We start from the raw sequence: 21,964 nt of genomic DNA, 5'->3' as shown, positions 1-21,964 counted from the left end.
GCCCCAGTCCCCAGCCTGGCTTGCAGGGCCCAGCCGCGCTGTCGCGGCTGCTTTCTAGATCTCAGGCCAGGCTTGCCAGCCAAGCTCTGCTATGCTGACCACTTCCCTGGAATAGTTCCATTCCCTTTGATGCATCTCTGCTTGTGGCCTCGGGGGAGGAAAGGAAGGGGGGGAGCATTACACATTTTTTTTTAAAAAAAAAAACCTTTAAGAGAGAGAGGGGGGGGGGGAAACCAGGGGAAAATCTCAGCTGATGACCCAGGACGGAGTAAGGTAACGGCAGCACGGAAGGGAAGGGAAAGCAGCTGAGGCGCATTCATTCCCTTCGCCTTGCTCACGGGCCCCTCTTCATGCTTGCAATTTGTGTCTTCCCCCTTTAAAACTCTTTATTTACCTCCTCCAAAATCGCGTTCCCTCAATCTCAGCCATCCTTCGTGTGTAATGAGAGCTTCCCCCCCCCCTTTGTTTTTTTGGCAGTCCTGCACTTCCGTGACTGGCTTTTTCTGCCCACCGGTCAGAATCCGTTTATCTTGTCTGTCCTTCCATCCCGGCAGCACAGAGGCTCTTGTTTTCTTTCCCCTCCCTGTTAGAAGCCTCTTTTTGACCTCGTTTTGGGACGCTGTTTTCCACCACCCTCCCACTCTTTCGGATTCCATAGCTGACCACCCCCTCCCCCAGCTTTTTCTTATCCTTTCCACCTCCTTGGTGATCTAGCTGTCCATTTAAAATGTTTACATTCCCTTTGGTGCCACCTTCTGAGGGCAGCTTCCTGGAGCTGTCCCTTGTGTTCTGGAACTTAAAAGAGAAAGGTAATGAGGTAAATAAGCTGTTTTCTTTTTCTTTTCCCCCCAATTGGCTTAAATAGAATTTGTGCAGTCAAGCACTTAGCATAGGTGAGGTGAGTGAGGCCATCAATTATCAGTTATGTTTCCACAGCCTTTAGATGCAAATCTCCCCCCCTTTTTGGGGGAGAGGGGTGTCTAAGTGAAGCAAATACTTAGGGCATAGTATACTCTAGATATATTCATGTCAGAGAATGAAGGTGTAGCATATTTGTTTGTTCTTGTTTGATTTCTATGAAAGGATTAGTTTTCCACCCATGACCCACAGACTATTGTTGTTTCACAGGCTGCATCCTGCTAACTTATTCTCCTGCTACTGCATAAGCACATGCTGTATAACCAACTGTAATAATTTTTCCAAAGTTACATATTTTAACAAAACAGAGGCTAAGTCAGTACCCTTTCCCCTTAAATAAGAGAGACACAGCTACTTGTGTGATTATTCAACTTGCGTGGGATTTGCGTGGGAATAAACAGTCCTTAAGGCATACCAGCCTCATGTCATATAGGGCTTTAAAGATCAATACCAGCACATTTGATTGGCCCTGGAAGGAAACTGAGAGCCAGTATAGGTGGAACAAGACTGCAGTGGTATGGTTCTTATAGAGTTGCCTAACTCCAGGTGTGGCCTGGAGAGCTCCCATCTCCAAACTATAGAGATTGGTTTCCCCTGGAAGAAATGTAGGGTTGCCAATCCCCAGTTGAGGGCAGGGGATCTCCTGGTTTGAGGACCATCCCCTGCTTCAGGGCTATGAGAAAGGGGGGAGGAGGGAAATGTCTGCTGGGCATTGTATTATGCCCTGTGGACACTGGTTCCCATAATGGAGTATAATGGGTATAATGGAGAATCGATCTATGGGTATCTGGGGCTTGGGGGCACCTGTTTTTTGAGGTAGATGCACCAAATTTTTGGCATAGCAGCTGGTGTCTCTCCTTAAACACCTCCCAGTTTCAAAAAGATTGAACCAAGGGGTCCAATTCTAAGAGCCCTAAAAGAAGGTGCTTCCATTCTCCATTACTTAAAATGGAAGGAAGGCAGTTAAAAAGAGTGCCGTCCCTTTAAATGTGATGACCAGAACTCCCTTTGGAGTTCAATTATGCTTGTCACAGCCTTGATCTTGGCTCCACCCCTAATGTCTCCTGGCTCCACCCCAAAGTCCCCAGATATTTCTTGAATTGGACTTGGCAACCCTAGGCCCCAGTGTAAGGCCCAGCACCTCGAGTTTCCTCGCGTCTTCCGGGAGGGGCTGCAGCGAATGAGCGTGGCGGAAAAGTAGCGAGTCGACCTTAGAATCAGCCTCACCCGAGAGGGAGCAAAGCAGACTTTTCAGCACAGGTGCTGTTTCAGGCAGAGGTAAGGCTTGCTGTTGCTATCTTCATGGGGAACTCCAAATCGATCAGGAAGAATGCTTTCTGGAGACCAGCCAGAGCAGTTTGCCTCTCCTCCCAGTGGGAGTACAGCCCTGGTCGGAGTTACTCCAGAGAAGCCCTGTCGAGCTGCATTACAGGACGTCACTAACTGCAGCCCGGCTGAAGTCCAGCCCGGTTAGGTCTGGACACCGCTCTTTCTGGGAAGGGCAGATCCATACAGGCAGCAGTGTTGGTCTGAAGTAGTGGAACAAAATAGGAGTCAATTCCACCTTTAAGACCAACTTCGTTTTATTCAGAACGTAAGCTTTCGTGTGCATGCACACTTCTTCAGACGCGGAATGAGGTGCAGTAAGCAGACACATATAGCTGGTGGGGTTTGGAATGCCAGGTGGTACAAAATTAAAACCCAATAGCAGAATAGTGAAATTTTACTATGTTACGTTCTGAATAAAATTAAGTTGATCTTAAAGGTGTAATTGACCCCTATTTTGTTCTGGGAAGGGAAGGAATCTTTTTCAAAGTATCTTTGTGAAGCCTTTTGAACTGTGCTATTCTATTGCTTGCATAGAAAAGCCCTCTGGAATAATTTAGTTTAGCTTAGCTTGTGGAAAGCCAGGAGTGTAGGTGCCTTCTGACCTCAGGCACACCATATGCAGGGTCCAGAATGGAGAAGGCACACGTACAGGCCAGCCATTGGAAGGACTGCAGAATGGCAGTAATATGCATGCCCCATCTAGCTGCCTATAAGAGCCACGACATGGCACTCTGCACCAGCTGGATTTCTGAATTGGTTTGGTGGGGAGAGCAATGCACAGTGCACTACAGTAGTCTAGTCTCAGTGTCACCGTGGCATGGCCAGATGAGCTGATTCAAATTCAAAAAACCTTTAATGGCATAAAATGCTGATTCAAGAGTTTTTCAAGCTAGGCTGAGTTGGCTTCCCTGCCAGATATTTCTGTCTCTGTGTTAACTTCCATTAAGTTACTTCCAACTTATGGCAACCCTAAGAACTTCCTATTGTTAACAACCTTGCTCAGGTCTTGCAAGCTGAGGGCCATGGGTTTCTTCATTGAATCAACCCATCACATGCTTGGTCTTCATCTTTTCCCAGCATTATTGTCTTTAGTTGTAGATTTTTCAGGCTGTATGGCTGTGGTCTTGGCATTGTAGAACCTGATGTTTTGCCAGCATCTGTGACTGGCATCTTCAGAAGTATAACACAGAAGGCTAGAGTTCTCTCTGTGAGAAGTGAGAAGAAGATGGTAGGCAAATATTTTATAACTACTCAGGAAGGTGGGGTAGGGCTGTCGGTCACTTCCGGGTTCCTGTCCTGCATCTCGACCTGTGTTATTAGTGACAGGTTGCTTCGGCGTGCCGCTGCGCCGGCCCCCTGGGCCCCACAACGATGGGACCGATGCCACAGGGACGGGCTCGAAACACTCTATAACCCCTCAAAAGAACAGCAGTCTAGCTCGCTTCCCCCGAGCCCTGCCGCTATAAGCCTCAAGGGGGCTCATTTTGCGGCATCTCCCGGCGGGAGGGTGGCACCCGCACGGGACACATATCAAATGAAAGAGGGGGCGCAGGGCTATCAGAAACAGCCGGCGGAGGGAGTCGGGAGAGCACCCCACTGGGGGATCCACACCCCGAAAGTGATGAAGGTGGCGCAGATAGAGCCAACAGAGCCAACAGGACAAAATAAATAGGCTGCATTATGCAGCACAGTTGAGAAAGTGCCTTATCCCATATACTGATGAAGTATATACAGGATTTCAGAACAAAATTGTTTCCGGCGGTGATATTTGGGGGATTTTTGGGGATGTCACAGGAAGTGCTGTGAAGTCACTTCCTGTTTCCGGCAGTGGCATTTGGGGGAAATGATGTCATTTGGGGGAAATGATGTCACAGGAAGTGATGTCACTTCCCATTTCCGGCAGGTGACGCGGGGAAATGATGTCACAGGAAGTGATGTCACTTCCTGTTTCCTGTGGTGGCATGCCATCACCGGAAGTGACGTCACCGGAAGTGACGTCACTTCCTGTTTCCGGCGGCGCGCGCGCTTCGCGCGCGCACACCCCTACCTCCCCCCCCCCCAACGTGTCCCTGGCTGGCCTTCAGACATTATGGTCACCCTAGTCCCCTCCCCAACACCCAATCACTGCTCTCCACCTCCTAGCAATACTTCCGCTTCGACCTCGAACGATGCATTAGGTAGGGAAGGCCTCACAGTGAGGGGCTCTGCTGAGGAGCTCCCTGCCACGTGAACTTAGAGTGAGGGATGGGGCACTTTGGTGATGGGCACTGCACAGCAAAGTTGCTTAGGCAGAACAAGGTGAGCTCTTTGACTTGCAAAGAAGAGAGTGAGGTCTCTCCTCTGTAGCTAACCTCTCATTTCCAAGTCCCAACAGGTACTCAGTCTCCAGGAACTCAGCGTGCAGAGGTGGTTGGGTAAGTGTGACTGCACACACCCCAAAGAGGCTTCTGTGTGTGGTGGTGTTGAACCACCCGTACTCAGTCAGCTGTTCCTGCCCTCCTCTCTGAGTGGAGCCTTGCACCTGCAAGACTGTCCAAGTTGTGCCTTGAATTTAGTTCCAGCACAATAAAGTCTGAGATGTGCACTACTCTCCTGCTTGCCATCTGCTGCACACTCCCTGTGCCCCTCCCCTCTGCCACTTTGTCAGTGTCCTCTCTGAGGGAATGTCTTGGGGGCAGGCTCGCTTGGTCCTTGAGGGGGCAGAGGAGAGACTATGAGTCACCTTGCATGCGCAAGGCTGGACAGGAAAGGGGGGGTCTTTGCTCCACTCCTCCCACAGGAGGCCAGGTGCTGCACCTCAGCCTGGTCGGCCCGACAGCCTGCCCAACCCCATGGGGCTGTTATGCTCAGGGCACAACCTACAGCGGGTTGGGGGGGGCAAATGGAATGGCTGCATGGCTGGTGCCTCACACACTGCATTCTGCTGCCTCCGGGGAAGGAGCTCCATGCACACTGGAGAGGGTGTCGGGGCATCACAAAGGGTCTCCAAAGCCAGGGGGGCTGGCAGGGGGTGGACTTGTATTTTTCACTGGGAGAATGTCCATGTCCCCTGCAGGCATGCAGGGACACCAGGAGTTCAACTATCTGCCCGTGATTGGCTCAGTTCTCTGTCAGGAGCGGGTTGGGGGGTGGTGAGCAGCCTCTCTGGGGCCACCTCTCCCCACCCCTGACTACTGTCATGTGCTGCAGCGAATGCACCAGGACTGGTCAATCCAAGGGAGGTGGGCTGGCTTTCTCCTCTAGCTGCCTCCACCTCTTGCATGCACTGGGAGTCCTACGCCACTGGAGTTGCCATAATGATGGTCTCCCTCGCTGTAAGCTACTCTTCTCCACTACCCATGCCCGAGCATGCCAAAGTCCTTAAGAAGTCTACTGGTGGCGCAGCAGTTATGCCATAGCTGGCTCCCATGGAAGTTAGGATTGAGCTGCCCATCTCTCTAGGGAAACCACTTTGAAACATCAGATCTGGTGTCTTATAAGGGTGCCTCATTGCCTCCATTTTGTAACAAAGCAAACATAACAAAGACATCACAAACGAGCCTTATTCAAACCAAATGGAAATGTAAAGCTAATAACAATGCAAGCAGGTTACCTGTGCATTTCTTTATATTGCTGTTTCTTTTTCCATGAGAACCAAGCTTGCATCCAAAATTTTCTTCCCAGAATTCTGCAAACCATACATTGCGTCTGTTATTTGCAAGAGTTCTGCTTCTAAAATAGCGATCAAAACCTACATCAAAAAGAAGAGATAGAGAAGAACAAGCATCACAACACATTTCATTAAGTGAAGTGAAATCTTTGAAATCTTTGTGGGTTGGGTAAGAGAAATATCATAGATAATAATTTCTCTATGGTGGTGGCCAAATTGAGCTCTCCTGTTGGCTCTCCATACACTCCATAAACCATCATGGCTCATCATGGCTGTCAGCATCTCTGGCCCCCAGGAGCCCCCAGCAGCCCTCATTAACCCCTGGAGAAGCCCATGCCACACTTTCTTCACTTCTTATGTGATTTTGGGTGGTTGGGTGGCTTGCTGGCCTTTTGACTGGGGGGGTGGCCAAGGTGAGCCCCAGGCGAGCAAGGCCTGCTTGGGCCAGCTGGATCTCTAGTCAGCCCAAGAAGGCCTCACTCACCTGGGGCTCTCCTTTCTTGCATTGGGTTGCTTTTTGCTGGGGTGGGGGCAGCATATGCTAATGAGTTATGCTAATGAACTCCACCACCTATTTTTCTACAAAATGACCCCTGCAAGAAGCAGCTGCAGCTGCAACAGATAAATCACTACACAAATAACCCGGAACTACTGATTCACAAGAACATTTAATGGCTACTCTGAACCCTGGACTATTTGGGGGGAAGCCCCAGTTAGAATTACCTCTGCCCTCTTAACTACCTCTGACACTCTCACATGCATGAAAATGCAGAAATCTCATATGCTGCTCCATACTCAATCATTATATAAATATGTTGACTGATTATTTTTTTTAAAAAAAAATCAAAACTCTGTAGTTCATTCGGAGCTCCTTGATGCGATTCCATACAGCATAAAGCTTTTCAGTATGAATTATTGTCATTTTAGTAAAGCACATGTTCTTCCTTGAAATTCTGTTTCAGTAGGTTGTGTCTGGGCCGTGGCAACCCAGCCCCTCCTGGGATGCCAGCAACCCTGTCGGGTCGGAGCCCTTCCCCCCCACACTGCAACCCCACCCAGGAAGAGACTGACAGCAGCAGACAGGATGCTGGGGGAGAGGACCCAGAGCCACTTTACCTGCCCTTTCAATGGTGGGCAGTCTGGGGGCTCAGCGGAGCGGTGTGGCAGGGCTGGGTGGCCGGGCTGGGGGCAACATGGAAGGCCCAGCTTTGCAGCCAGGAGAAGAAGCCGAGCCAGGTGGCCGAGACAAGGGCGGAGCCAGGAGAGCAGCCGGCAAGGAGCCAGGGCAGTGGAACGCTGCAAGACAGGGCAATGATGGTGGCCCCCCTGGAGCCATGGCCACACGCACCAGCGGATGCTCGGGGTGGGACTAAGGGTGAGGTGCCTACAGGGGAGCGGGATGACCATGGAGCTTGGGAGGACGGCACGAATGGGAGGGAAGGGAACTGACAAGGAGCGCCAGGAATAGGAATGGTGGTGGACAGTAGAAACGGAGGTGTGAGGCACAAAAGGGGAAGGGACGCCAATAGCCGGGGAGGAGAGAAATCGGAGAAGGAGGCACACTGAGAGAGAGAGAAAAGCTGAGGGTCCTTACTCAGAGGAGGTAGAAGCTGCATGATGTAACACAGTCTCCCCTCCACCATCTGATGCCCCAGCGGCTCCCCAGCCTCCCTCCACAACATGGCGGCTTCCCCACCAACGGGGGGCAGCACAGGGGGGTTTCACAGGTTGCTTTATTTTAATCTATTTATTTAAACATTTACACATTACAAGGGACTCTAAGCAGCTTACATATAAAATATACAAAACTACCATTTGAATGGCAACATTCCAAACAGGCACTTCCAGTGGACGATGAGATATAAAGTCACCCTGGTTCTCTCAGCACAACTCACACAGGATCACAGGCTACAAAACCAAAAAAATGAGTCAAGACCTTTTTGGTTGTGGCCCTTCAGCTCACGGCTTTGGACAAGCCCAAGCTTAAATTACCAGCAAAAGGGAGAGGGGCGATATGACCAGCAACACACTTTGTTGATCTGGCTCAGGTAATTCAAGTTCTCTCCCCTCCATAAGTTATTAATTTAAGATCTGGGAGCAAATAATAATCAATAATAAGTAATTGCATCAAGTCACAAGAAACTTATGGTGACTCTTCATATGATTTTCAAGGCAAGAGATGAGTATAGGTGGTTTGCCATGACCTGTTTCTGCATACCAACCCTGGTATTCCTTGGTGGTCTCTCATCCAATTATTGACCATGGCCAAGCCTGCTTTCTTTCAGAGCTCTGACAAGCTCCAGCTAGTTCTAGACTATTCAAGCTGCTATCTATGACTAAACAGGGATCATGTAATACAGGGTCTCCAACAGGTAGCTCTGACACTAACAGCTCACTGGCTCCTGCATCCCTCATTTGACCCTGATAATTAGAAGAATAAGAAGAGATTATATTTATACCCCACCCTTCACTACCCAAAGGAGTCTTAGAGTGATTTACAATCTCCTTTCCCTCCTCTCTCCCCACAACAGACACCCCAATGAGGTAGCTAGGGCTGAGAGAGCTCTGACAGAAACTGCTCTTGAGCAGAACAGTTCCAAGAGAGTTATGACGGACCCAAGGTCACTCCAGCAGTTGCATGTGGAGGAGCGGGGAATCAAACCTGGTTATCTCAGATAAGAGTCCATGCACTTAACCACTACACCAAAGTGGTGTAGGCTTTATTAATTTAAATATATATATATATATTTTTAATTTAATTTTTAAAAGCCCTTTATTTCATGGAATTTGCTTGGTGCTGCTTAGCTGCTAGCCTCACTTTAGGTGTTCTTCCAAGTCCATGTTCTGTTTCTAGGACAGAAGAAAACTTAGTAACACAGCAGGGGAGGGGGGAGTAGCTCAGGATATTTTTCATTACTCAAAAGAGGAGGATGGGGATCCATTATTATAATTATTTTGCAGCTTATTTAGCAGGCCTAGAATTCATTTTACCGGACGGCATCTATAAGTAGGCATACAGAGGAGGATGAGTGAAAAGAGATATACTGCTGACAGTAGGATATTATCCCGTGATTAGGGAGTGGGAAACTGAGTACAACCTCCAGCATGAAATGCCACCAAAGAAAGTAATTCCTTTGCCTTTGACTATGAGCTTCCCTATGTTTAACATGCATCTTCAAAGTGAGGCAAAAGTCACAGCCCATGGATTCTTCTCTGGCTTGGATGATACATCCAAGGCTGCACTTTGACAGAGGCTGAGCATACTTGAGCTTTGGGAGAGAACGGGAAAGGAGCGCTGCTGCAAGGCTGAGTGTTTGGCTTTCTAAACAGCTGGGGGAAGTTGCTGAGAGTGTGTGTGTGTTTGTTTTGAGTGGGCTGAAGGTGATTGTTGCTGATTGTAGGTGATTGTTGCTCACTGGGAGTGTCTGTGTTGCCTGGGGCAGACTGAGGCCCCACCCTCTTTGCATTGTTAGGCTGCACCTTGCCAGAGGCGTGAGCCTTTGGCACGAGCCAAAGGGTGAGAGCTAAAGGGCTCTTGGGGCTTTGTAAGCAGCCCAAGAAGGACCGGAACCCGGATCCCTATTTTCCTTGTGTTCCCAATAAAGGTAAGTAGAGCCACATAAACACAAAAGGATTTAAAAGGGGGATTGTATATTTAAAAACTTATTATGAAGGTAGAATGCCAGCAGGGGGGTGGGGAGCTTTCCAGTGTTTTGCACTGTGCCACATGTATGACTATCTGCCCACTGAACAGAAGTCTTGGATGTGTGCTCAATGCAAGGAGCTCCTGGTCCTCAGGGAACGAGTTCAAACCCTTGAGGCCGAGGTGACTGACCTGGAGAACCAGAGACAGTCAGTTAGGCACTCGGGGAAGACTCTCAGGGACGTGTTAGATGAGCCCCCCTCTGAACATGGCAGCTCCATTGCTGCCAGGGAGCATGAGGATTGAAAGGGAACAGGGCATTGTGTTGAAGATAAGGGGAATGCGCCCTCAGAAGGGACCTCTTCTTCAGTTGGTGAGCAGGTATCCTTTTGTGCCAAGGAAACATCTCTGGGCAGGGGGGTAAAGGGGTCTTGCTGGTTGGTGATTTGATCCTTAGACAAGTAGATAGCTGGGTGGCAAAACCATGGACTGACCATGTAGAGACTTGCCTGCCTGGTGTGAAGGTAGCAGACATTACGCATGTTGTAGATAGGCTGATAGACAGTGCTGGGGAGGAGCTAGTGTTTATGGTGCATGTTGGCACCAATGATGTGGGGAAATGCAGTCATGAGGTCCTGGAGGAAAAAATTAGAAGAAGAAGAAGACATTGGATTTATATTCCGCTCTCCACTCCGAAGAGTCTCAGAGCGGCTCACAATCTCCTTTACCTTCCTCCCCCACAACAGACACCCTGTGAGGTGGGTGGGGCTGAGAGGACTCTCACAGCAGCTGCCCTTTCAAGGACAACCTCTGCCAGAGCTATGGCTGACCCAAGGCCATACCAGCAGGTGCAAGTGGAGGAGTAGGGAATCAAACCTGGTTCTCCCAGATAAGTGTCCGCACGCTTAACCACTACACCAAACTGGCTGCTAGGCAGCAGACTCAAGGCTAGGACCTCCAAGGTAGCCTTCTCAGAACTGCTACCAGTTCCACGTGCAGGGCTGGAGAGACAGGCAGAAATTACAAGTCTCAATGCGTGGATGAGACGATGGTGTAGGGAGGAAGAGTTCAAGTTTGTTAAGCACTGGGATGCTTTTTGGAACAAGCGGAAGCTGTACAAAAGAGACGGTCCCCACTTGTCCTCAGAAGGAACGAGGCTGTTTACGCTTAAAATCAAAAAGGTGGCAGAGCAGTTTTTAAACTGAATCTTGGGGGAAAGCTGACAGGAGATGAAATGTCTCTGGTTCGGGAGGACTCATCTCAAAGAGATGAAGGGTTAGCTATTACTTTTCTACCGGGCAATGAATTAGAGTTATCCACTGCGATGGTGACAGACAGCATGGACTGTCTGCCAAAGTCTCGAGGCAGCAGGAGGAAGGTTGCAGGCCTATCTTGCCTGGAAAATTGTAGATGTTTGTATACAAATGCTAGAAGTGTCTGAGGTAAAATTGGGGAGTTGGAATGCTTAGTGTTGGGCGGAAACATAGATATTGCGGGAATTTCAGAAATTTGGTGGAATGAGGAGAATCAGTGGAACACAGTGATTCCTGGATATAAATTATATCAGAAGGATAGGGAGGGAAGGATTGGAGGTGGGGTGGCTCTGTATGTCAGACAGGGTATACAGTCCAGTAAGATTGAGAAGGTCAGAGAAGTAGATTCCCTTCTACAAATGCTTTGGGTCAAAATAGTGGGCACAAAAGGAAGTTTAACTATAGGAGTTTGTTATTGCCCACCAGATCAAAAGATGGAGGATGATTATAATACGATAAAAGAATTAAAGATAGTGGCTAAATGTAAAAACTGTGTCATAATAGGTGATTTTAAGTACCTGCAGATTGATTGGGTCAATATGTGTTCTGGTCGGGAGAAAGAGATTGAGTTTCTAGACACGCTCAATGACTGTCCTATGGAACAGATGGTCATGGAACCTACCAGGAGTGGAGCAATCCTGGATTTGGTCCTAAGTAATGTCCAAGACCTGGTGAGAGATGTAAAAGTGATTGCACTGCTTGGAAGCAGTGACCATAATGTTATTGATTCCACCATTTGCATAAATAGGGAGTTGCCCCAAAAGACCAACACAACCACTTTTAATTTTAAAAGGGGTAAATTCTTTGAGCTGAGAAGGCATGTGAAGAGGAAACTGAAAGGTAAGGTAAATAGAGTCAAAACCCTTGGGGAAGCTTGGAGGCTATTTAAAACTACAGTCCTAGAAGCTCAGAAAAAACATATACCACAAGTTAGGAAAGGTACAAATAGGTATTTTAAAAAGCCTGCATGGATAACAAACAAAGTAATGGAAACTGAAAAGGTAAGAAGGATTCCTTTAAGTGGTGGAAAGCTAGTCCAAGTGAGATTAATAAGCGGGGAACACAGGCTGTGGCAAATCAAATGCAAGACTGTGATCAGGCAGGCTAAAAGGGACTATGAGGAGCATATTGCAAAAAACATAAAGACCAACAATAAAAATGTCTTCAAATATATTAGAAGCAGGAAACCAGCCAGGGAGGCAGTGGGGCCCTTGGATGACCAAGGGGTAAAAGGATTACTAAAGGAGGATAGGGAGATGGCTGAAAAGCTGAATGCATTTTTTGCCACTGTCTTCACTGTGGAAGATGAGAAGCGTTTGCTCTTTCCAGAACTGCCAATTTTGGAAGGGGTGTTGAAAGACCTGAATCAGATTGCGGTGACAAGAGAGGAGGTCCTACAACTGATAGACACATTAAAAACTAATAAGTCACCAGGTCTGGATGGCATACATCCAAGGTCTCCTGACAAAAATATGTAATCTTTCATTGAAATCTGCCTCCATTCATGAGAACTGGAAGATAGCAAATGTCACCCCCATCTTTAAAAAGGGTTCCAGAGGAGATCCAGGAAATTACAGGCCAGTCAGTCTGACTTCAATACCGGGAACCATTATCAAGGACAGAATGAGTAGGCACGTTGATGAACACAAGTTATTGAGGAAGACTCAGCATGGGTTCTGTAAGGGAAGATCTTACCTCACTAACCTGTTAGAGTTCTTTTGAGGGGGTGAACAAACATGTGGACAAAGGGGACCCAATAGATGTTGTTTACCTCGACTTCCTGTAAATAAACAAAAGAGATAATCCCCAGAAAGCTTTTGATAAAGTTCCTCATCAAAGGCTCCTTAGTAAGCTCAAGAGTCATGGAGTAAAAGGACAAGTCCTCTTGTGAATCAAAAACTGACTAATTAATAGGAAACAGAGAGTGAGTATAAATGGGCAATTTTCAGTGAAAGATGGTAAGCAGTGGGGTGCCGCAGGGATCATTTCTGGGTCCCATGCTCTTTAATTTGTTCATTAATTATTTGGTGTTGGGAGTAAGCAGTGAAGTGGCTAAGTTTGCAGATGACACTAAATTGTTCAAGGTGGTGAGAACCAGAGAGGATTGTGAGGCACTCCATAGGGATCTATCGAGGCTGGGTGAATGGGTGTCAACGTGGCAGATGAGGTTCAATGTGGCCAAATGCAAAGCAATGCACATTGGGGCCAAAAATCCTACCTATAAATACAAGTTGATGGGGTGCGAACTGGCAGAGACTGACCAAGAGAGAGATCTTGGGGTCATGGTAGATAACTCATTGAAAATGTCAAGACAGTATATGATTGCAATAAAAAAAGGCCAACACCATGCTGGGAATTATTAGGAAGGGAATCAGCCAGCATCATAATGCCCCTGTATAAACCGATGGTGCGGTCTCATTTGGAATAGTGTGTACAATTCAGGTCACCGCACCCCAAAAAAGATATTATAGCATTGGAAAAAGTGCAGAGAAGGGCAACTAGAATGATACAAGTTTTGGAACACTTTCCCTATGAAGAAAGGTTAAAATGCTTGGGGCTCTTTAGCTTGGAGAAACGTCGACTGCAGGGTGACATGATAGAGGTTTACAAGATAATGCATGGGATAGAGAAGGTAGAAAAAGAAGTACTTTTCTCCCTTTCTCACAATACAAGAATTCATGGGCATTCAATGAAATTGCTGAGCAGTCAGGTTAGAAAGGATAAAAAGAAGTACTTCTTCGCCCAAAGGGTGATTAACATGTGGAATTCACTGCCACAGGAGGAGGTGGTGGCTAGAAGCACAGACAGCTTCAAGACGGGAATGGATAAGCATATGGAGCAAAGATCCATCAGTGGCTATTAGTCACAGCTTATCATTGGAACTCTCTGTCTGGGGCAGTGATGCTCTGTATTCTGGTGCTTGGGAGGGGCACAGTGGAAGGGCTTCTAGCTCCACTGGTGGAGGGTTTTTTTTTTTGGGGGGGGGGGTTGGCCACTGTGTGACACAGAGTGTTGGACTGGATGGGCCATTGGCCTGATCCAACATGGCTTCTCTTAAGTTCTTAAATTCAAGAATAATTTATGAACAGCAAATTCCATGGTTAGATGCACCATCCAAGGCAAGGAGAGGGAGCATGTGAGGCACCAGTATGTGGCACCAAACCATAACTTGGTATTGCATATCAACTGATCCAAAATCCCCATCCCCATCAGTATATCATCATCCATCATACTATGTTCAAAGTATGAAAATGTGCACTTCAGTTACTGGGTTTAATCTACACTAGAACAGAAGGGGTGGTCTTACCATCGATGGAAGCTCTTTTGGGCAAAATGGTGACAGCTCCTTCTGCAATCTCCTCTTGCTGATAAACAGGTGAAATTTTAGAACCCCAACTGTCTGACCCTATCCAAAGAAAATGCCCAGTTTGATTGATTTTCTTAGCAGCTTCTAATACTCTCCTGTAAATAAACAAAAGAGATAATCCCACAGAAAATGGTTAATATTAAATCCATGCAATTGGTTGTCTTTTATTTAGTTCAAACCCTTTTGTGTAAGGACAGCGTGTGTGTGTAGAATTTAAATCAACTACTTTACTTTTTACTCATACATTCTTTTAATTGATTTCATCTCTTTGGGTTCCTATGTAACAAACTATAGACATGCTCTTCTATTCCTGATCAACATGGCTACTTACCTGAGACCAACAACTTGCATGCCATCCTTGGTGACATGAAAGTTGTTGTAGCACCACCACTGTGGAACAGTTACTAAATGTAACAACACCTGAGGACTGCAAGAGACTCTACATTGCCTCCCAGCCTGCAGCTCATCAGAGCTAGCAACGTGTGTGAATAAAAATAGAATTTTCAGTAACAGGTTGTCCATCCCACACAAGACTAAAATAGAGATAGAAGCACCTGATATCATCCTCATTTGCAAACATGATCACAGCACGAGCATTAGGAGTGTCCATCAAGCGCCGGATGAGCTTGTCAAATTCTCCTGGTCTCGGTTCGCGGGGGATTTTTAAGGACTGAGCAATGCAAACGCCACCTAGGGAGGGTAAGAAAGCAAAAGCAAATGGATTCAAATCTCTAAAATATTTCCGGCATGCAAATCTATGAACTAGTGAATTTATAGCCTTAGCAAAAGACATTTTGGAAATGTAATCTTGCGACTGTAATACACCCATTGCCATCCGCTAATACAACCTTATGTAGTTACCAAGTATAGCAAATTGCAAGCCTTTATTGGCATAGAACAGATTTAGCAGTAAAATAGCAATATAAATAATATAAAACCCTAGATTATAAAGCACATAGGGAGCTAAAATACATCAAACAAGTAAAATATATATGAGTCGAGTTTAGCCAAATTAAATAATTAAAAGACAAAATGTGGTCATTCGAGAACCATTCTCTGTCGTATTTCCATGGCCTGTTGGAGAAATCTAGCCACCATTGAAGTTACCTCAGCGCAAGCGTCATTTAAAAGTTCCGGAGTGGCCCTCTGTGACTTCTGATGAAGTTAAAGATCTAATTTTGCAATTGAAAGCAGGTAAAGCAGCAGGACCAGATGTGGTTACCAAAGAAGTCCCAATTTTTTCCTAATTTTTTAAAATGTTGTTACAGACTTCTATTTATGGTATCCTGTGTGTACAGAATTTCAGTGCTCAATATTTCTCTTGCAGTGCTGAGCACTGCAGTTTATTAAGCATGATAATGTATAGAAGTAAGTTAACAATAAACTATGTGGTGGCTTTAGCCCAGTGGCAGTGAATTTGTACACTATTCCTGGGAATGACACTCCTATCTATTCCAATTGCTATCCCAGCATTAAGAATCTCAAAGGTCTTTTGGAGCATCAATTAAAATTTCATATTATTTGCAAGTGAAAAAGCATAAACCTATTGAATATATTTCTACATTCCTTCCAGAGGTGGAGCTAACCGTGGCCTTTAAGGCTTTGGCTACCTTGAAAGAGATTTTTTTTTGAAGGTGTTATCTAATGAATTCTTCTTACAAGGCAGTGAATCCTCAAGAGAGTTAATACATAGGGACCATTAAACACCATCCAACCTTTCGGAAACACAGGGCTTGAAGACCTTGCCTCATGTAGCATGGTTATTAATGAAGTAGTTTTGAAAAGCAATCCTAAACAGAGTTTTTACCCTTTTAAGACCACTGAAGGCAATCAGCAATTCTCTTCAGGACAGCGGCGTTATATTGCTATGGCAGGAAGTTTTAAACTATTGAGTATTTTGTTAGTGGCCCCAAAACAGCCCTAGGAGACTGAGCAGGCTGATGTTTTCAGAATTGCTTTAAAAAATTAACATAAAAGGATAAAAGGAAGTACTTCTTCACCCAAAGGGTGATTAACATGTGGAATTCACTGCCACAGGAGGTGGTGGAGGCCACAAGCACAGCCAGCTTCATAAGAACATAAGAGAAGCCATGTTGGATCAGGCCAACGGCCCATCAAGTCCAACACTCTGTGTCACACAGTGGCAAAATTTTTTATATACACACATACACTGTGGCTAATAGCCACTGATGGACCTGTGCTCCATATTTTTATCTAAACCCCTCTTGAAGGTGGCTATACTTGTGGCCGCCACCACCTCCTGTGGCAGTGAATTCCACATGTTAATCACCCTTTGGGTGAAGAAGTACTTCCTTTTATCTGTTTTAACCTGTCTGCTCAGCAATTTCATCGAATGCTTCAAGAGGGGTTTAGATAAAAATATGGAGCAGAGGTCCATCAGTGGCTATTAGCCACAGTGTGTGTGTATATATAAAAAAATTTTGCCACTGTGTGACACAGAGTGTTGGACTGGATGGGCCATTGGCCTGATCTAACATGGCTTCTCTTATGTTCTTATTAACATCACACTTTTCTTCACACTGGAGTGTGAAGGGGTTTCTGGTGATTGTAAGTTACCTCTTCTGTGATGCTATAATATTTGAACTGAAGGACAACTAACTAATCCAAGCAATACAGGCCAGTAGAATTCCAGAAAGTTATTCCAGGCAGAACAAAAACCACAAGACAGATACTGAACCTAAGCTTAAGCAGTGAGGGTGGTGATGCTTACAGAATTATTACAATAACATTATATATGTAGTGGTCCTCAAAAGTTTTGAAGCTTTCTAAATTTACTCCTCTTCTCAGGGCCTGCATGTGAAGTAACCCCATGTTACTTACCTCTCTCTAGGATACAAGGCAAGAATGGTATATCAATTACCACTGAAGAAATGTATATTTTATTTGTTCCTTTTCAGGATTTATACACCCATGGCATTACTGAGCAACGGGCTGCCTTTCATGGGCAGTTCACCTGTTATGCAGAAGCAAGTTTAAACCTTCCACCCAGTTTCTCAGGAGCTTCTCTTCCAGTTCACCCCTTTCCTACCAGTCCCTTTCTTGGACTTGTGACTCTTCTCTAAGAGAGCCTTTGAGAATCACTACAGTAATGAGTTAGTGTGTGGTGAAAGTGAGAAGGGCAATAATCCTATTCTAGAGATTATTAAGAACCTACACACAACTTTTCATCCTACTCTGTACTATTCCTCTGCATAATACCATGAGTAATAGGATTTCAACATTTTCCAAGTCTATTTTGGGAAGTAAAACTAGAAAATTATTTTAATTAGATGCATAAAATACAATTTCCTTTCAGCAACCCAGCCTCATTGTTTAAGACTTCTGAGCAAGTGTTCATTGTAAATTAAGATATTCAAAAGATTTTCCTCCGTCCTTCATGTTCAGGACAGAGAGTGGTGTTAGTGGAGACTCAGATGTGGTGTGCCTCAGGGGGTGATCCCTCTCACCAATGTTATTTAACATCTACATCTGCGCCCTCATTCAGCTGGACCGGGGGGGGGGGGGAGGATAAACTGGGTTGTCATTAGTAAGCTGATGACACTCAGCTCTGTCTGTTGATGGATGGATGCTGCCCCAGAAATTTTGGACAGGCCTTTGGGTGCTGTGGCTCAGTGGCTAAAATTGAGTTGGCTAAGGTTAAATCCATTGAAGATGAAGGGCCTATATCTGAGCAATGGAGTGATGGGATTGGAAATCTGGCTCCCAACCCTTGATGGGGCACCACTGTGATTAGCGCTGATGGTGAAGAGCCTGGGGGTGGTCCTGGATGCCTCAACTGCCAGATCAGCCTTTTTTCATCTTCAGTTGGTCAGGCTAAGTCTCCTTCTGGGACTTAGCTACAGTAATCCATGCAATGGTCACTTCCAGACTGGATTACTGTAACACACTCTACATGGGGCTGCCCTTGAACCTGACCCAGAAACTCCAGCTAGTGCAAAATGTGGCAGTGCATCTGCTGACTTGTGTGGGCACGCATTCAGCCACTGCTACTCCAATTGCACTTGCTGCCAATTGAGTGCCAGATCTGGTTCAAGGTTATGGTACTAACCTTTAAAGACCTATGTGGTCTGGGACCAACATATCTTCAGAACCACCTCTCCTATGTGCCCCAAAGAGCTTTGTGCTCTACCAAGCAATATCTGCAGGTAGTCCACTGACTGAAAGACATCCAATTAGCCTCAACCAGGCTAGGACATTTTCTGCTCTGGCCCCAGCGTGGTAGAACATACTCCCACTCGAGATCAGGGCCCTGTGGGATTTGATACAATTCCACAGGGCCTGTAAAATGGAGCTGTTCTGCCAGGCCTTTGGTTAAAGAGGTGGACTCCTGAAGACCTTGGCTTCCCCTGCCTACAATGACCGAGTGAACTGCCTTAAAAAAAAAAAAAAAGATCACTATGGCATCCGTTGAATAGGTCCTTGCTTTAGTCACCATATGCCCTGCACTTGTGGGAGGCATCTGTGGACGCCAGAAATCATGTTTTTGTGATTTTTTTTTAACATTGTATGACTTGTATTTATTATTATGTGGTATTTTAAATGTTGTAACCCACCCTGAGTCTGCTTGCGAGAAGGGCAGGATATAAATTGAATAATAAATAAATATGGACTGGTAATCTCCAATTTTGTTTCTGTCTCTGTCTTGACCCCCGCCCCCTTTCCTATATGTAATGGTTGAAGAAATTCTGTTTCTCTGTATCTGAAGACGTGTGCTTGCACACAACCCTTGATGAGGCACCACTGTGATTAGCGCTGATGGTGAAGAGCCTGGGAGTGGTCCTGGATGCCTCAACTGCCAGATCAGCCTTTTTTCATCTTCAGCTGGTCAGGCTAAGTCTCCTTTTGGGAGACTTTATTGTATTGGTCTTAAAGATGCCCATTGGCCTCAAACATTGTTCTTGGTGTATTTTGTTTAACTGTGTAGTTACTGATATAATATTATGTGTTCTCACCCAATTATCTCCACGTGCTTTGGGTTATTTCTTTGTGTCTGACTCTGGGACAGGCATGCATCCACTATCCATGGGAATTGTACTACACTGGTTGTTGATGGCGCCTCCTCCTGAGCCCGAAGAGGCTTCTGGGGTGTCATACATTTTAAAAGGATACATTTAGGCTAGCATGAGCGTGCTTAAATAATCTTGAGCAACAACCTTCGCCATTCTGACACACAGTCCATCAGATAAAGAGATCAGCTATTTTGGAATTAATGTGGCTTAAAAAAACTGATAATATACGCTTTGGGAAATATTGAACAGATGTACTGTTACTTTTTTTGTTACCCAAGTATTCAGGGCTCAGTGAGAAAAATGGTCTTGGAAAAGAACATTAAGCTTTCAAGCATCCCCTAAAACCATCCATGCGCAGGAAAGAAAACTGATTCTTAAAGAAGTGTGACAGGGGAAGGACAACATGTTACCTCATAAATTTTACTAAATAGAATTTTCACCAACTACCAGTCATGTAGTGGTTTTTAAAGCAAACCATTCCCCTTGCATGTATTAGACCCTGAAAAGTTACAAACGCTTACCTACTATATACGGCATTCTGCCATCTTTAAAGAATGGATAGCCAGAAATTTAACCAAAAAAAAATCTGCTGTATCTGAATAGTTATTTTCCCAGCGTTTAATGGCTCAAGAGAAACACCACTTCCAACATTAGAACAGTTCATTCGATCATAACTACAGTGGGCAATTCAGCATTTCTGTGTTGAAGAATGTCTTTGACACTAATAGGAACAAATCAAAATGCACTTCAGCCTTTCCCCTACATCCATAATAAATTCCACAAGCTCTCTCCTGACAAACAAAGCAGTTGCTATATCTTTCTATCTGTACACTACATGCCCGGCATGTTGGAAACTGGTGACTATATATTGATTTACTGGAGAAAAATAAGCTCTGGAGCGCCTTAAGCAGAGCCTGCAAACATAATCCACCAATTCTATGATAATCCAATATCAACAACAATAATATAATAAAGGCAGAATTGCCTAGTGGAGAGGTTTTTGACATAAGCAAGTAGAAAAATTAGGTGGTACTGAGCAAGTCACCACCTAGAAGCCTCCATTTCTCAAGCACAAAACAAGGCACAATAGAAACAACAGCTGTATGTCATACTTGCATAGTGTATTTCAAGTGCCGAAAGCTCTTCACATATATTACCAGAATATAGCTAATTAGACAAAATATTAAATGTTGGGAAAACCCCACCCCAACTCGTGTTTAATGTGCGACCCAACACCCACCTTAAAAACAGTGGTGGTATCCAAATCAGCTCCTGAGTGCCCACACGGCAGCAGAACAGGTTTCATCATTCCCTCCTTTCCACTTCAAAAAGGGCCATGAGGGGTGGGCTGCCTGTTCTACATGTGTCCTGAGTAGATGCATGAAACCAGCAATGAGATAAACAGCCCAAGAAGTGGGAGACTTACACAGAGCGCATGGACTGTTACTTACGGGCTAATGAAATCATAGATGACAGCTGAAAGTGAGACGTGCTTCTTAGTTTCTGTGGTAATGCTACGTTTGAGATTGCCAAGGGCCTCGATGAACCAGCAAAGCTCACCGCAAAGACCTACCAGGAGGCTGTCACACTCCTGAATGGGCACTTCTAGCCCAAGTCACCCATCACTGCAAGCCGCTTCCAGTTCCACAAGAGAGGCCAGGAAGCCAGGGAGGTGGCCACCACATACTTGGCTGCCCTCCACCTAATCACCGGCAATTTCCAGTTCGATAAACTGGAGGAAACATTGCAGGATGAATTTGTTTGGGACATCAGAGACAAGAAACTACAACAGAAGCTCTTCACAAAGGAAGGGCTGACTCTCCAAATGGCTTTCAGCGGTTCCATGGCCTACGAGTGAGCAGCTGGGTCCCACTCCACTCGCAAGACAGAGGCTGTCCGCCACAAGGATGCAGAGTCAGGCGAGTCCAGGGATGAGGTTTTGCGCACCCACTGAGGTCCTCCCCAGCCAGCAAGCCACCTGGGCACAGCCACCACCACCTGCTCGGGGCAGCAGACCACCCCACCCCACCATCAGGCCCCATGCGTGGAGTGTAGGGAGCCCCACAAGCACCATTCCTGCCTGATCCAGAATGCCACGTGTTGGAGCTACGACAAGATGGGTCACATTGCCTGAGACTGCCATGTGAAAGAGAATTGGAGGCAGCCAACAGCCCACAAAGAAGAGACAGAGCTGCACACCACCTCCCTCAGCAGACTTCAGGTACTGAACTTGCCCCAAAATACCCCCAACTAAATAAAGGTCATGGTGTGGCTCAACGAGGCCCCTTGCTTAATGGAGTTAGACTCAGGGTCCTCTATATTCATTATCTCATTGAAGAAAATCTGCCCCGTGGGAGGTCCTCTGCTATGGCCCACTGGGTTCATCCTCAGGGACTTTCAAAAGAACCTGGTGCAAATAAAGGGGTGGGGTCATTTTCAAGTGCAGTTTAAACAGTTCAACGGCATGTTGGACTTGCTAGTAGAGGGAGGCAAGCTCATGAGTTTACTCGAGCTAGCATGGTTTGAGCCCCTCGGAACAGAAATCATAGGGGAAAATCAGATGCAACCTCAACGTTTCACACACATCTGTGAAGAGTTCCCTGAGGTTTTTGACAGGGCACTGGGCTGCTACACAGGTCCCCCAGTATCCCTACAACTGAACCCAATGGTGCAGCCCATAAGGCTGAAGGCTAGGCATGCCCCGCACACACTTAA

At 46.0% G+C, this 21,964-nt stretch overlaps 1 protein-coding gene across 3 annotated transcripts in view; it reads right to left on the bottom strand.

Annotated features, from left to right (window-relative positions):
• GRM8 (glutamate metabotropic receptor 8) overlaps positions 1 to 21,964 on the bottom strand; it is a 999,131-nt gene that overhangs the window by 489,214 nt on the left and 487,953 nt on the right. For all 3 annotated transcript variants that reach the window (XM_060244808.1, XM_060244809.1, XM_060244810.1), the window contains exons 3-5: positions 14,774 to 14,909; positions 14,160 to 14,314; positions 5,840 to 5,977 (exon numbers count right to left, since the gene is read on the bottom strand). In XM_060244808.1, coding sequence (XP_060100791.1) covers positions 5,840 to 5,977; positions 14,160 to 14,314; positions 14,774 to 14,909 — 429 coding nt within the window. The remainder of the gene's footprint in view (positions 1 to 5,839; positions 5,978 to 14,159; positions 14,315 to 14,773; positions 14,910 to 21,964) is intronic.

The sequence above is a fragment of the Heteronotia binoei genome, chromosome 8 (genome assembly GCF_032191835.1).
Source record: "Heteronotia binoei isolate CCM8104 ecotype False Entrance Well chromosome 8, APGP_CSIRO_Hbin_v1, whole genome shotgun sequence".
In the NCBI taxonomy this organism is placed as follows: Eukaryota; Metazoa; Chordata; class Lepidosauria; order Squamata; family Gekkonidae; genus Heteronotia; species Heteronotia binoei.
This window is presented reverse-complemented; position numbering and strand designations above follow the sequence as displayed.